Here is a 15,698-nt window from a genome sequence, read left to right as displayed (position 1 = left end):
AACTATAACCTCTTCAAATATTTTCTCAGACCCTTTCTTTTTCTCTTCTTCTTCTGGGACCCCTATAATTCGAATATTGGTGAGTTTAATGTTGTCATAGAGGTCTCTGAGACTGTCCTCAATTCTTTTCATTCTTTTTTCTTTATTCTGCTCTGTGGTAGTTATTTCCACTATTTTATCTTCCAGGTCACTTAGCAGCTCTTCTGCCTCAGTTATTCTGCTCTTGATTCCTTCTAGAGAATTTTTAATTTCATTTATTGTGTTGTTCATCATTGTTTGTTTGCTCTTTAGTTCTTCTAGGTCCTTGTTAAATGTTTCTTGTATTTTCTCCATTCTATTTCCAAGATTTTGGATCATCTTTACTATCATTACTCTGAATTCTTTTTTAGCTAGACTGCCTATTTCCTCTTCATTTGTTTGGTCGGGTGGGTTTTTATCTTGCTCCTTCATCTGCTGCGTATTTCTCTGTCTTCTCATTTTGCTTAACTTACTGTGTTTGGGGTCTCCTTTTGCAGGCTGCACATTCATAGTTCCCATTGTCTTTGATGTCTGCCCCCAGTGCCTAAGGTTGGTTCCATGGGTTGTGTAGGATTCCTGGTAGAGGGGACTGGTGCCAGTGTTCTGGTCAATGAGGCCGTATCTTGTCTTTTTGGTGGGCAGGACCGCATCCGGTGGTGTGTTTTGGAGTGTCTGTGAACTTAGTATGATTTTAGGCAGCCTCTCTGCTAATGGGTGGGCTTGTATTTCTGTCTTGCTAGTTGTTTGGCATGGGGTGTCCAGCACTGGAGCTTGCTGGTCGTTGAGTGGAGCTGGGTCTTAGTGTTGAGACGGAGATATCTGGGAGAGCTCTTGCTGATTGATATTATGTAGGGCTGGGAGGTCTCTGGTGGTCCAATGTCCTGAACTCGGCTCTCCCACCTCAGAGGCTCAGGCCTGCCACGTGGTCAGCGCCCCAAGACCCTGTCAGCCACACGGTCAGGCATAAGCAAGGCAAGGGAGATCCTGGGCAAGGGGTCCCACCAGGTCACGTAGACTCCTGGACTCTCTGATGTCCTTTTATTCCTTTGCACTTAGTCTAGTTTCACTTGCTCGTAGGGAGCCGCGTGAAAAGGCCTCTCAGCTGCTCCTTCAGACCGGAGTTCCCAAACTTTAGGCTTGATTTGTTTATTTAATTTGAGTGTCCATCCTTGACTCTGTTCCCATATGGAATAGATCTTGATCTTATATATCCTTTTCTTAATCCTCCTTGGAAACAGTGAAAAGAGAGTAATGTATCACTTCATTTCCAGCATAGAGTTCACTGTTGAAAATCAGCAGTTCACACATCAGAAATCTCACCTTGCCAAAACCTTTGTGCAGTTTACCACAGAGTCCTATCAGTGGCTTTTACTCTCTAGAGTTGGAGAAGCTTTGAGGATGGCAAAATGGAAGGGGCTAAGCCTTTAAAGAGAGTGCCTTTGATGTGCTTCTGAAGAGTGATGCAGTAAATAGTGGTTAAAAGTAATAGCTAAGATTTCCATGGAAAGATAAGGTTGGGAGTTGTATTAATGGGACATTGGGGTGGTTTATGTGAGTGTATATGAGGAACCCAAAATTTGGGGTTCTAGTCCTTGATTCTAGCCACTAATTAGCCATCTAGTCTTGGGTATATCACTTCTTTGTGACAAACCTGACTCATATGTAAAATAGAAGCCTACTGTGTTACAATTTTTTAAAATATTAAAGTACCTGTCTTTGTTTGTCTGACTTATCTCACATGGCATTATACCCTCCAGGTCCGTCCATGTTCTTGCAAATGGCAAGATTTCATTCTTCTTTATGGCTGAGTAATACTACATTGTAGATGTATACCACATCTTCTTTATCCATTCATCTGTTTTTATTTATATGTGGAATCTAAAAAAACAAAACAAATGAACAAATATATAACAAAATAAAAACAGACTCACAGATACAAGGAACAAACTAGTGGTTGCCAGAGGAGGGAGGGGGTAGGGGGAATGGGTGAAATAGATGAAGGGGTTGAAGAGGTACAGAATACCAGTTACAGAATAAATAAGTCACAGGGGTATAATGTACAGCACAGGGAATATAATCAGTAATATTAAAATAACTTTGTATGGTGCATTATCCATAAACATATGGAATCACTGTGTTGTACATCTGAAACTGATACAATATTGTAAGTCAACTATATGTCAATAAACAAGAAAAAAGAAGTAAAGTATATACATACATACGTGTGTGTGTGTGTGTGTGTGTGTGTGTGTGTGTGTGTGTATCCTAATGGATACACTGTTGGCATTTTGAGCTGTAGACAGTGGTTCTCCAACTTGAAAGTGCATCAGAATCACCCAGAAGGCTTATTAAAATACAGATTCCTAGACCCCGTCCCCAGAGTCTCTGACTCGTAGGTCTGGCTGGGGCTGGAGAATTTGCGTTTCCAAGAATTTCTTCCCAAGTGTTGCTGCTGGTCTGAGGACCACACTTTGAGAACCACTGCTAGAGAACAGAGAGTCTGTGTCTCAAAATGATGGACAGGAAGGAAGGATGATGTCTCTGCTGTATGATCTTTTAGATTCCCTCTGTTCTCACCCAGAGGAGAGCTCAAGACTTGTTTGTAGTTCTCTTATTCTCCTTTAGACTGAGGATATAAAGTCAAAACTGTGATCAGGAGTTACTTATGAGTTCTTTTCCACCTTCAGTGTGACTTTGTTACTCATTTGAAGTATAGTTGGGTTCATTTCTTCCTTTTTGCTTTCTGTTTTGGGGGTTTCTCATCCTTGTTGGTTTAATTGTTTGAATACATAGACTTCTAAGAAGCTATGCACAAAGATATGTGAGAAGTGTTACTCCTTCCAGGTCATCACTACCTCCCCTCCTCCCACTGTAGGTAACCAATTCCACTAGTTTCTGGTTTATCTTTCCTATGTTTATCTTTGCAAAAATAAGCAGATGTGCATTTACGTTTGTACATGTGCGTTTTCTTATTTCCCCTCCTTTCTTACACAACAGGTAGCATGCTCTATATACTTGTTTGCAGTTTGTTTGTTTTTTCATCGTTATATATCCTGGAAATCATTCCATGTCACTCCATATCAATTCAAAGTTCTCTCCTCATTTTTTCTTGTATCTGTATCATACTTCATGGACTAATATACCATAGTTTGGCCATAGGTTGTCTATACTATTTTGCATTTACAAATAATTTTAGGCTTCGTCTTGTTGGAGGTCTATCTTTCAGGTAAATCCCTAGAAGTGATGTTGCTGGGTCAAAGGGTAAATGCATATGTGGTCTTATTAGATCCTGCCATATTTCTTCCCCAAAGGAGTTACATTGTCTTGCATCATCACCAGCAATGGGTGAGAGCTTCTCCAACAGAACCTAAAGATGGCACCCATGCCTAAGTTTTCTCTTTGTCATTACCTTTCTTATTGAAGTGATGTTTTTGGTTTGTTGGTAAGAAACAAGTACTAAAAAGAGGTTATCACTGATCGTTAAAGCCCTTCTTTTTTTCTAGTTGAAGTGTTTCCAAAGCAGCCCAGACATGGTGGAGTTGAAATATTTATTACATTGGCATTCTGTTTCATAACTGTATTTTCATTAATCCTTATATAGGAGGGTTTAAAGATCATTGCCAGATCTTTTATACCTTTTATACATGGTATATCACTCTTAAATATTTATTTTTATTTATTTTTCACATGGTTTGAGTAAATCTTTAAGTAGCCCTTCCGTATGCCCTGCCCCAAAAGATGAAGCATGCCAGAATAATTCCCAATTCCTCCTATATCTGTGACTCTCTGTAGTTTTCACACCTGAGTGATTGAATGGTTGGATTTGTAAGTCGTGGGTCACAGAAATTTCCATTCAAATCCCTGAAGACATAGTTCTGCTGTTTCCTGTTACAAAGAAGTCATCTCTGGCCTACCTAGCCTTTCTAGGTAGCCCAATTTCTTTCCATTTGGATCTCTGTAGAGATCAAAATTTAAATTAAATTTTAATTTTTGAAAATTTCTGTATGTTTGGATACTTGTTAATTTTTCTAACACATGATGAGGTTTTTTTTCTCTCTGAAAACTGGGGCTTTCACTATCTTGGAAAAGTTTTCTTTCAGTATGCTTTCACATAATATTTCTGTTCCAGTTTTGTGGATAATTCTTTCTCTCAGATTCATCATATTTCCATAAGTTGAGATTATTATCTTCATATATTCATACATATTTGCATATATTCATACACATGTTTCTCTCTTAGTCCTCTTCCTTGGCATTCTTCCATAGTTTCTCAAGTTTAACCATATTTAATTTGTGTGTGTTTATTTGGTCCCTGTGTATTGCTAACATTGTTATAAACTGTGCTGTGTCCTTTGTTTGTTTCTTTATTTTTCTACCTCTACCAATTCTTCTTATCTTCCACCTCATATTTTATAGAGTTCATGTTTTTTTCATTTAATTGAAAACAAAACAAGGTGATACTTTTCATCACTACTTCTGTTTCCTTTATTAAACCTTCTAATATATACACTCTTACTGTATTTCTTGAGTCCAGCTTTCTCCTTCTTTTAAGTTGTGGGATAATTTCACGGATCTCATCTTAGTTGTGGTTGTTGCTTTAATCCACTACTTGTTCTTGGATAAAGAAGAGTCCATCCCATCACGATATTTGTCCCAAGTCACTGTAGGTGGGATCTTGTCCAGTACCTTCACAGTTTACTTCAATACTCTTAGAATTTTTCCTCTCATCTCATAAGCTTAGAGAGGTCATTGCTGTAAATGTAAGGGTTACAACTCAGGGTACCAGTAGGCCCTTGTATTTCAAAAAACTCTACCGGGGCAGCTTTCTGTTTGTTGTTTCTTCTTCATCTGCTGTTCCTCTCACCTCAGGACCACAATGTGGCTCTGTCTAGCATCCTTCCTAGAATTACTGCCCAAGGCATCACTGTGAAGGGCTTCTGTATCATGAGATGCAGTGCTAATAAGAAGTTGCAGTACAACCAGGCTCTCTGCTTGGTGCGAGCATGCTGGCCCTGCTCTGGACCCTCCCGAGGATGGTCTCCTGCACCAAAGTGGTTCCTACAACTGAGTGCCTTCTTCCACAGGCCACTGTCATCACTGCCCTTGACCCTCCAGATTTGGGCATGTTAGCATTCTTCTGCAGAGTATCCTGTGCCTATCCCTTGCAGCACAGTAGTATTTTCTTAGGAAGAAGGCTTATGAATTAACTGTCACTTTTTGTTCCAATCTGTTCCCATCTATAGTAGATCAAGCAGAAATTAATCAGACTTTTTTGGCTTCATCCGTTTGTAGCTAATGCGTGATGCCCACCAGATCTGTGTTCCTTTTATCCAATCCAGCTGGCTCCCATTCTCACATCCCCATCATTCCCTAGCTTCCTTCTAAATGTTCTGTACCCAACACTCTAGTGGTTGTCACATGGTAGCCCTCTAAGCAATACTAATAAGTAACTTCCCGGACATGCTCTCCACTCTGTTGGCATGGTTTCCTTCATAGGTTCAACGACACCTTTCCAAACTCTTTGACAATATGGCCAAGATGCAGTTCCAGCTGGACGCCAGTGAGAAACCTACCAAGATCAGTCTTGGCATGTACAGCAAGGAAGAAGAGTATGTGGCCTTCAGCGAGCCCTGTGACTGCAGTGGGCAGGTAACGTATGCCTTTCTCTCTCAAGTGTCTGCATTCAGGCATCAGCCTTTATGACCTTGGGCCAGAACTGCTGTCTGTGCCCTGGGACTGCCAGTTCCCTTGACTTGAACCAATGTTGGAGCAGCTTCCAGTGCCTGCTTTTCTCTCTCTGGGAAGGACACATGTCAATATCCATATATCTTCCTTAACCAAAGACCTGTGCAGAGAGGAATAAAATGCACGTAAACAATTACCTGAGTCAAAGAGAGAAGGATTTTAAAATGATTAGCAGCACCAGGAGACTTTAGCATGACAAGCCCTGGAGCACCCCACAGGGGAATGTAGGACACTGACACCTTCCCCGGGAGAAAATGCCCTTTGAAATCAACCATATTCCTGAACGATCACTTCTCTGTACAGTACACCTCTCACAGCTCTACCCTGTGGAGAGCCCACCACTGCCATTCTCCAGAAACTACCACCTCCACATCTCCCGGGTACAATTCAAGAAACATAAAACACGAGACCATTCTCTCCTTAAACCTCCTTCCATCTTTCACCATCACTGCTAAAGGATAAGCGCTACTTTGTTCACTATCCTAAATGATCCAACAAAGCATTGTCCCTGGGGTTCTAATCCAGTCCAGAGTACCACCTGGAGAAAAGATCTTTTCAGAGTTCCACCTTCATCCACATGTATCTTGGAAAGCAATTCTCGTACTTGAAAATAGTCACACATTCTCAGTTTTATGAAAGGGACCTTGGGGTTTGATTCAGACCTTGGCTGTTCTTTTTGTAGACCCAGAAAGCATTTAGTTGGAAAATATAATCCTGGCCTTTGGCTTCATACTCACCGTGGACAAGGTCATGAGAATCCACTGACTTATTTACACCCAGCTCAACCCAGATTAAGATTTCCTCATGAGAGCTCTGGGCGGCAGCCCCACATCCCCTGAACCTACTCCGCCCGGTGGGCTCCCGTGGGCATATCCCCCCTGTTGTTAATTGAGCCCCGTCCTGCTTTACACAAACGAACTGTCTGTCTCCCTGTGCCTTCTGGCGGCTGTTTGGGGTTGTCCATCGTGCCTGGGCTCATTTTCTTCACTCCCTCAGGCTGAGTGAAGTGTATCACTGAGCACATCTTAGGAACCCAGCGTCTAACCCCGAGTTCTTCTTCCAGGTAGAAATATGGCTGAACCGTGTGCTCGCTCACATGAAGGCCACCGTGAGGCACGAGATGACAGAAGGCATAACTGCCTATGAAGAGAAGCCCAGGGAGCAGTGGCTCTTTGACTACCCAGCTCAGGTATTCTCCGAAGCGGGGCCTCTGTGGGCCCCCGTCCTCTGCTTGCTCTCTTCCTCTGTGACCTCCATCAGCCTCTTGGGGCTGCCAGACTCACTCATGCTTCAGGGTCAGGAGAGGCTGGTCTGGAAGGGGTCAGCAGCAGGGACCAGGGGAACTGTCAGCCGTGACGCAATCCAACCCCTACCTTGGAGAATTAAGGGTCGTCCATTTTTACTTCGTTGGCTACAGTAGGGAGAAAACGTAAACAGTTCAGCTCACTGAGCCAGGCCACTTTGTATGTGCCAAGCTGTTTGCTGAGTGCAGGAGACACCAGCCAGAGGCATGACAATGTAACCCTGCCCTGCTGGGGCTTACAGACTGGCGTGGAAGTCAGTCACCTACAAGTGGGACCTGGTGTGACAATAAAGGAGGAGGCTCAGGGTCCTCTGGGAGCCTGTAGCTGGTTATCGGGGTCTGAGGATCACCCTCCTGAGGATATGATGCCTAAGCTGAGGTTTGAAACACGTGAAAGCTGGAGAGAAAGAGCAACGAAGCGTGGGTGAGAGTACAGGTGAAGGCTCAGAAGCAAGGGAGAGTGTAATGTGTTTGAGGCCTGAGTGTGGTGGAAGCAGGAGTTAGGGGAAGAGGGGGCAAGAGGTGGCAGGTGGGTTCTGGAGAGGAAACTAGAAGACAGCGGTTGTGGACCACGTCTGGGAGTCTCATCTGATTCCAGGATATATCTAAATCCTTCACCGAGCTCTCAGGAGGGTAACAAGAGAAAGAGGAGAGTTAATGAGGCTATTTTTAATGACTCTGGCTGCAATACACCACTCCTCCCTCCCCTGTTAATGGCTCGTACTAGTGTTGGTTTGGTTTATTTGGGGTTACAGATATTTGGTGGTAATTGAAGCCCGAGGAGTAGATAAGATTGCCCTGAAAAATATGAAGACTGAGATGAGGGTGCAGAACAAACCCTTGAGCATCATTCAAAGGCTGAGTAGGCAAGGAGAAGCCAGTAGAGCAGAATGAGAAACAGCCTTTTCTGATGGAAGGAACACCAAGGAGTGGTAGTCATGGAAACCAAAAGAGGGAGTGTTGATAGCGGGTAAGAGGTCAGTTACACCACACATGTCTAAGAGGTCAAGCAAAATAAAGAGGCTAATGTACGTCCATGGACTTGGTGAGGCCATTTCAGTGGAGTGGTAGAGAAGAGACCGCACTGCAGGAGGTTGAGAAGTGAGAAAAAGGTGGGAAAATGTTGGCAGCGAGTGTAGACAGAGAAGAGAAATAAGCCAGTGCCGCAGAAGGAAGAGGCATTGTTTTAACAGTATAATTGGCACATCACGTTCAAACCATCCCAACAAGATCACACTGCAGGAGGAACTTCTTTAACAGAAACTGATATGTCTAAATCCAAAGGCAAAAACTAATAAATTAGGGAATGATACTTGTTACTACAACAGGATTCTCTACTTCACAAAGGGAATAATTCCCACCAGGATTCCTTGTTTACTTGAATCAGCATTTTGTGGCAGGAAAATGCGTTGCCTCCTGCTATTGTGACAGACATCATCTAGAGCAGTGTCTCCCGAACCAAGTGGTACCACATCTCTACCATGGATAATCAAAATTATGCGTTTTCCTTATTAAGTTTCTCAGCAAAGAAATGTGCATTTAAGTCGCTTTTTTTCATTTATTTATTTTGAATCTCTGAAGACTACAAATCATATTGACCAGGTTGAATTTCAGTGGAATTCGCCCTGACCTTCAAGAGTAGGCCTTTCAAAGTTATAGTTTTAAAGAGATACCAAAAAATGTAGTGAAAGTATTACGGGCAAGAAAAAATATGCCACACATGATCAGCAATGGCTCACTAAACTAGAATACTCCAACCATGAGAGGTTCCGGAAGAACAGAGCAAAGACTGAGTATCGTTGAGATGTTCAATCAACACTTTGTTATCCTCCCAAGCACAGGAAAGACGCTGTGGCCTGAGAAGCAAAAGCAGAAAGATCAGTGTACCAATTTCTAAAAGCCACTGACATTGACCAGCATGAGCCTTTGGTTGTTCTCAACCAAATGATATGTTTTTCAAGAGCAGAAAGCCCTTTCCCCACTTGTGTTGTGCCCACTTCCTACCTCCAAGGCCTTAGAGGCATATGCTCAATGAGACAGTGCTGGTGGAAGAGGGAGGGAAGGGTTGTCCGTCCCCCACACAATGACATTCTCAGCCCGTGCTGTGTGGGGACTGGGCTGGTTTGGGAGACAGTCCTGGTAATGGCTTTACTAAGTGACTCTTGGTGCCACAGGTGGCCCTGACCTGCACTCAGATCTGGTGGACCGCAGAGGTGGGCATGGCATTTGCCAGGCTGGAGGAAGGCTACGAGAATGCCATGAAGGACTATTACAAGAAACAAGTGGCCCAGCTTAAAACCCTCATCACCATGCTGATCGGCCAGCTCTCCAAGGGGGACCGGCAGAAGATCATGACCATATGCACCATCGATGTCCATGCCCGGGATGTGGTGGCCAAGATGATTGCTCAGAAGGTGAGTTCCAGACTCTCAGGAGTGTCGCTCGTTCTGGGCACCTACACCGTGAATATTGAGGTTAGGGAGAGGCTCACATATGGCTAAACACGGGGACTCCAAGCTCTGCACCGGCCAGGCAACTGGGAGAGGATCACGGTGGCTGCTCGCACCTTTAAAACCCCAGCAAAACAGCGTCATCTGAGCGGCTCATGCTTCCTGTGCTGTGGTGGGCAGCACACTGCTCTCCTGACCGGTACACAACACCCAACACCCAGGTCATCGAGAGCCCTGTGAATCCTGTGACCACGAGGCTGCCTGCTACCTATTGCACCCTGTGATTCACCCACCTCCTCTGCCACGCTCTCTCTAGGTGGACAACGCCCAGGCTTTCCTCTGGCTGTCCCAGCTGCGGCATCGCTGGGATGACGAGGCCAAACACTGCTTTGCCAACATCTGTGATGCCCAGTTTCGATACTCCTATGAGTACCTGGGAAATACACCTCGCCTGGTCATCACGCCTTTGACAGACAGGTGAGCACTGGAGTCAGCCACTGACAGAGAACCCTGCTGCTGTTTGGCTCACACCATCCAATGACCACCCAGTGTCACTTGCTATCTGTCCACAGAGCTGCAGGGGGAGGGCCAGACGTAACCCAACAGAGGTAAAATAAAACTGAAAGGGTGTAGGGCAGAGCCCGTATCAGAGCAAACCCCAGAGCAAATCGATGAGCCATGACTTTTTGAGGAATAACTAGGCAGTCCTACACACCTGGATTCTCATTCCAGCTGTGACACATACCAGCTGTTTGACCATGGAAACCTTGACATGATTCTTGGTTTATTCATCCATGAAATGGAGGTAGTAACTCCTACTTCAAGTGAATTTTGTAAGGATGAAAAACAGGAATGCTTGTTAAGGAGTTCAGGGTGTAATAAGTGCTCAGTAAATAATTCCTATGACTATTTTCTTATCAATCAACTGGCACATTTATTTAGCACCTCTCACTTTGGGAATACAAAGATGAGAGCAAGATCCCTACCATTCAGGAGCTTACAATTTCTTTTACCATACTCTCTGTCATTCATATTCATTATAAATGAATTCATGCCAGACCCTGAACTAGTCACTGGGAATACAAAGATGACGAAAAGTTAAACTCCACTGCTATTGAGGGAAATATGACATATGTAGAAAAAAATTTACCAACGTACACCACACACACAGCGATAACCCTATGGATCCCTCCGTTTATCCTCTTCCTAACATTTCCCACATTCTGAAATGAACTTGCCTTCTTGCTTATTGGCGGCAGTCCCCTTTGGAATGTAAACTTTTTTGCTCTCAGGGACCTTTGTCTGTCTTGTTTGTTGCTATTATCACCAGTACCTAGTAGACGTTGAATTATTATCCATCGATGAATGAAGGGTGGTTGATTATTGTAAGAATGACAGAATCAGGAAGGGGAGGTCGGTTCAGAGGAGGGATCCACACAGGACTCCGCCTGTGCCCTGGCTCCCAAAGAAGCAGCAGCAGCCGCTACGCTGTCTCCTGCTCTAGCTGGGCACCACCCTGCTCGCTGCCCCAGCTGAGGACGAAAGGCAGACAGCGTAGGTGCAGAGGGATGCAGGTCCCTCTGCAGCTGGCACAGTGAAGGCTGCAGCGCCTCTGGGGCTTTGGGCATCTCGGGCTTTTACCCGGGCTTTCCTGGGTCATGAGCAGTTGGAGGGGCTCATTCACTGTGGGTTCAGGGAAAAGTTTTCCCACCTCAAGCTCCATTCACAGGGGACCCTCTCATGTGCTCTTTGTCTTTATGGTGATTCTCAGCAGCACACCTGTCCTAAACAGGAAGGGCTTTGGGAAGAGTGTTCTCTTTGGCAGTGAGTTTTTCTGCCTGCCTTGGACTTGGAGCGAATAGTTTTGGAATTTATATCGCTCGGAACAGAATAATGAAGCCATTATATATTTGAGCAACTTGGTTAATGTCTGTCTCTCACTGTATGTTCTGTGACTGTATGTTCCACAAAAACATTGACTTTGATTTGCTCACTGCTCTGCCCCAGGACCCAGCACCGTGTCCAGCAAATAATAGGCGTTCACGAAATGCTCCTTGTGTAAAGGCAGGGAAATGACTTCTGAGACTCGGAGTAATGTGCCCAGCTTCCCATACCATTCAAAATATTTCCTTCCTACCCACAGGCACACCTGACATTATCATTCCAAGCGATAAAAAATACAGCACTGTCTTTTCCCTGGGTCTTCATACCTGCCCAGGAGTTGAAGAAGATAATTACCTCTTTTGGATTTAGAGGTCTCTAGTACTCTAATGCCGAATACCTCATAGAGGGAAAGGGTAAAGTTTTGGCAGTGAATTATTTCTAAAATACGCATTTATCACCTCTCATATGAAAGGATGCAAATAGGAACTTGCAAGAAAGATTTGCTGCAAAGAATGGCGAATACTGTGCAGACCTTGACCTTGTTTTGCACATGAGATACTTTTCTGACGAAGTAGTATATAGTGAATATTTATATGGTGAATTCCATTTTCTCATTGACTTCCATTATTATCTCAAGAAATGTTTTGCCCAGAAAGAAATTGGCCTCAACACAGAAAATCACATTTTAAAGAGCATTCGACTTTTGCTAGTGTGTAGCTTAAGTACGTTTAATTGTCTCCTGCCAGAGGAATTAATCAAATGGACAATTTATCCGTACAACCTCTGCACATTCATTAAAAGCACAACCGCATTACATACGTCCGACTGATTATGCCTGTTTCTTTGGAATCTCCCACTGCCTGGATGGGACCTGAATGTATAAGTAGGTACAATGGCTCAGCCATTGTCACAGGACTTTGGCACACTGCTAAGTTGAAGGACTAAATGGAGATACTTTTTCAGGCTGAACAAAAGCCATATTCTCCTAAGTTGTTTCTTAACCTGTGGATGGTCTCCTCCCCCTTTACCCCCCTTCCCTCATGTTCACACACAAACACCCCTTTCAGCTCCGTACTGGAAGTACTGTTTTAATCAACAGCTTATCAATTTTGAGTACCTCTTAATTTCTCAGGCACTACTGCAAATGGGTGAGATATAATTGATGCAAGAGTCTTTGAGGGTGATTTGCTGGGTAGGACACAACTAGCAAAGTCTTACACTTTCTTTTTAAGTTTTTTTTATTGAAATATAGTTGACCTACAGTGCTATATTAGTTTCGGGTGTACAGGATAGTGATTCTCCTTTTAAAGTAATTATAAAATATTGGTTGTATTTCCTGTGCTGTACATTACATCTTTGTATCTTATTTATTTTATGCATAATAGTTCGTACTTCTTAATCCCCTTCCCCTATCTTATCCCTCTCTCCAGTGCTCTCCCCAGTGGTAACCACTAGTTTGTTCTCTGTATCTGTGAGTCTGTTTTGTTATATTGATTCATTTTATTTTCTGGATTCCACATATAAGTGAAAACATACAGTATTTGTCTTTCTCAGTTTGACTTAACTTCACTAAGCATGATACCCTCCAAGACCATCCATATTGTTGCAAATGGCAAAATTTCATTCTTTTAAAAGCTTTTGCACGGTGAAGGAAACCACCAACAAAACAAAAAGACAACCTGCTGAATGGGAGAAGATATTTGCAAATGATATGTCTGAGAAGGGGTTAAAATCCAAAATATATAAAAGAACTCATACAACTCCATCAAAAAAACAATCTGATTTAAAAATGTGCAGGAGATCTGAACAGACATTTTTCCAAAGAAGACATGCACATGGCCAACAGGCACATGAAAAGATGCTCAACATCACTAATCATTAGGGAAATGCAAATCATAACCACAATGAGATATCACTTCACACCTGTTGGAATAACTATCATAAAAAGACAACAAATAATAAATGTTGGTCAGGATGTGGAGAAAAGGGAACCGTAGTTCACTGTTGGTGGGAATGTAAATTGGTGCAGCCACTATGGAAAACAGTATGGCGGTTCCTCAGAGAATTAAAAATAGGACTACCATATGATCCAGCAATTCTTTTTAAGTTTTTATCTGATATTTTTATTGAAAAACTTAGTAATCTGTAAACAAAGAAAATAAAAGTTACCAGGAATAACCGTTGTTGATATTCAGTCTGTTTCCTTCTCATGTAGATTTTGAAAAACTGAAATTGCAACCATATGCTGTATATAAAATATCATAGACTTTTTCATGTAACAATATATCATGTGTATACTCTCTAAATATTCTTCTAAACCCTTCTGATAGCTGGATTCTCTTCTATTTACAAGTATCCCATGGTTTATGTAACATAACCACATTATGGGCCATTTAAGTAGTATCTAAGCTCTTACTGCTAAAAATAAAGCTGCTGTGAACTCACTTATATATAAATTTTTACTATATTTCCCATTATTTCCCCAGGAGGGATTCCAAGAAGCAGGATAATCAGATGATACATACTTTCAAGTTATTCTTAAAAAAGGTATTGTTCCCCCTGTCACTAGCAGTTTATGAGGTGGTCATCTCACAATATCCTTACCAGCATTAAGTATTATTGTTTAAAATATTATTAACTTTATAAGTCAAAATGATATCTCATTTGGATCTTGATGTTCTTAATTACTCACAGGCTTGAGCATTTTATGTGTTTATTGGCTGTTAGATTTCCTTCTCCTGTGAATTTGTTGTTATTATCATTGCCCATTTTATTACTTTTACACTTAGCAAGTTCCTGCCTATTTTAAGATCAGTTTAATATTCACCTGTATTTTATTATAGTTTATGTTATTTTACTTTTTCCTTTAACCTTTTTTAATTCTTTGGTAAACTGAGTAAAGTGAATGTTTTCATCAAAACATTTTTGTAAAAAAAAAAAAAAAACCCACATTTTTGGTTACAAGTGATAGAAGCCTAACTTAACTTGAACTAACTCAAACTAACTTAAACAGAAAGAGGACTTGTTAACTCAGACTTCTGGGGAAGGAGTCCAGCTTGCTGCAGTGTAACCAGCTTTCGGGCCTGAACAGGGAGCCATCAGGGCTTTACTGTCTCGCTCTTATCATGGCTTTGCTCTCTTCTGAGAGCTGATTCCTTTCTTGCATTGTTTTTCTTTGGCTGGAAAGATGGCCCACGCCTGATCCAGGAGGAAGAGAGACCCTCTTTTTCCCAGCACCATATGTCAGATTCCTTAAAGGGACCCTGATTGGTCCTGTCTGGATCATGTGCCCGTCTCTGAGCCAGTTACTGCGAACAATGAGATGGAGTATTTTGCTCAGGCCGAGCCTTGTGCCCACCCCTTGTGGGACAGTTGTTTTTTTTTTTTTTATAAATTAATTTCACTTATTTATTTTTGGCTGCGTTGGGTCTTTGTTGCAGTGCACGGGCTTTTCTCTAGTTGCGGCGAGCAGGGGCTACTCTTCCTTGTGGTGTGCAGGCTTCTCATTGCAGTGGCTTCTCTTGTTGCGGAGCACGGGCTCTAGGTACGTGGGCTTCAGTAGTTGTGGCTCACGGGCTCAGTAGTTGTGGCTCATGGGCTCTAGAGTTGTGGCTCACGGGCTCAGTAGTTGTGGTGCACTGGCTTAGTTGCTCCATGGCATGTTGGATCTTCCCAGACCAGGGCTCAAACCCATGTCCCCTGCATTGGCAGGCAGCTTCTGGGAAGGTTGGAAATACTTTGATTGACAGCCCCATGGGAATACTCCATGTAGAGGAGAAGAGATGACTTTCCAAAGTGTGGAGTCCTGGGAAAGGAAAACCCATAGAAACTATGTTAGGGAGTGTATAATTAAATGTTTTGTTGTTGTTGTTTCTAAGTAGTCAGTAGGCCCAGCACATGAGTTATGGGTCCTTTCCCTCACTGGTTTGTGATGTTTGCTCAACCATATTCAGTTTTGAGTCTATCAAACTGCTTCAAAGTATCTATTCTTATTCTGTTTCATCAGTATATTAATCCATCTATATGCAATACTCTTTAAGGATTGTAGCTTTATTGTGAGTGGTAATATTTTTATAGTGAAGGTCTGTATCATCCATTTTCATTTTCCTTTCCTTTTTTTTTAAGTTCTTCTGTTTCTTCTTTCAAATGAGCTTTCATCATTTTGTCAAGTTCTAAAATATAAATTTTTAGGGTTTTGACTGGTGAGCCTTAAAACCTTCAAATTAATTTTGAAAGAATGGCCAGGCCACCTTTATAATATGTGATTTGTTTTTCTTTGTTCATACCTTCAATTGTGT

The 15,698-nt window shown here is 42.5% G+C and overlaps 1 protein-coding gene across 1 annotated transcript in view; it reads left to right on the top strand.

Moving 5' to 3' along the window:
• The window catches only part of DNAH9 (dynein axonemal heavy chain 9), a 304,796-nt gene that overhangs the window by 87,983 nt on the left and 201,115 nt on the right, over positions 1-15,698 (top strand). Inside the window, exons 23-26 of the mRNA XM_024127927.3 lie at positions 5,515-5,667; positions 6,827-6,952; positions 9,241-9,480; positions 9,833-9,993. Coding sequence (XP_023983695.1) covers positions 5,515-5,667; positions 6,827-6,952; positions 9,241-9,480; positions 9,833-9,993 — 680 coding nt within the window. The remainder of the gene's footprint in view (positions 1-5,514; positions 5,668-6,826; positions 6,953-9,240; positions 9,481-9,832; positions 9,994-15,698) is intronic.

Source organism: Physeter macrocephalus, chromosome 14, assembly GCF_002837175.3.
Source record: "Physeter macrocephalus isolate SW-GA chromosome 14, ASM283717v5, whole genome shotgun sequence".
NCBI classification, from domain to species: domain Eukaryota; kingdom Metazoa; phylum Chordata; class Mammalia; order Artiodactyla; family Physeteridae; genus Physeter; species Physeter macrocephalus.
Note: the sequence above shows the minus strand (reverse complement) of the source record. Positions and strands in the feature narration are given on the sequence as shown.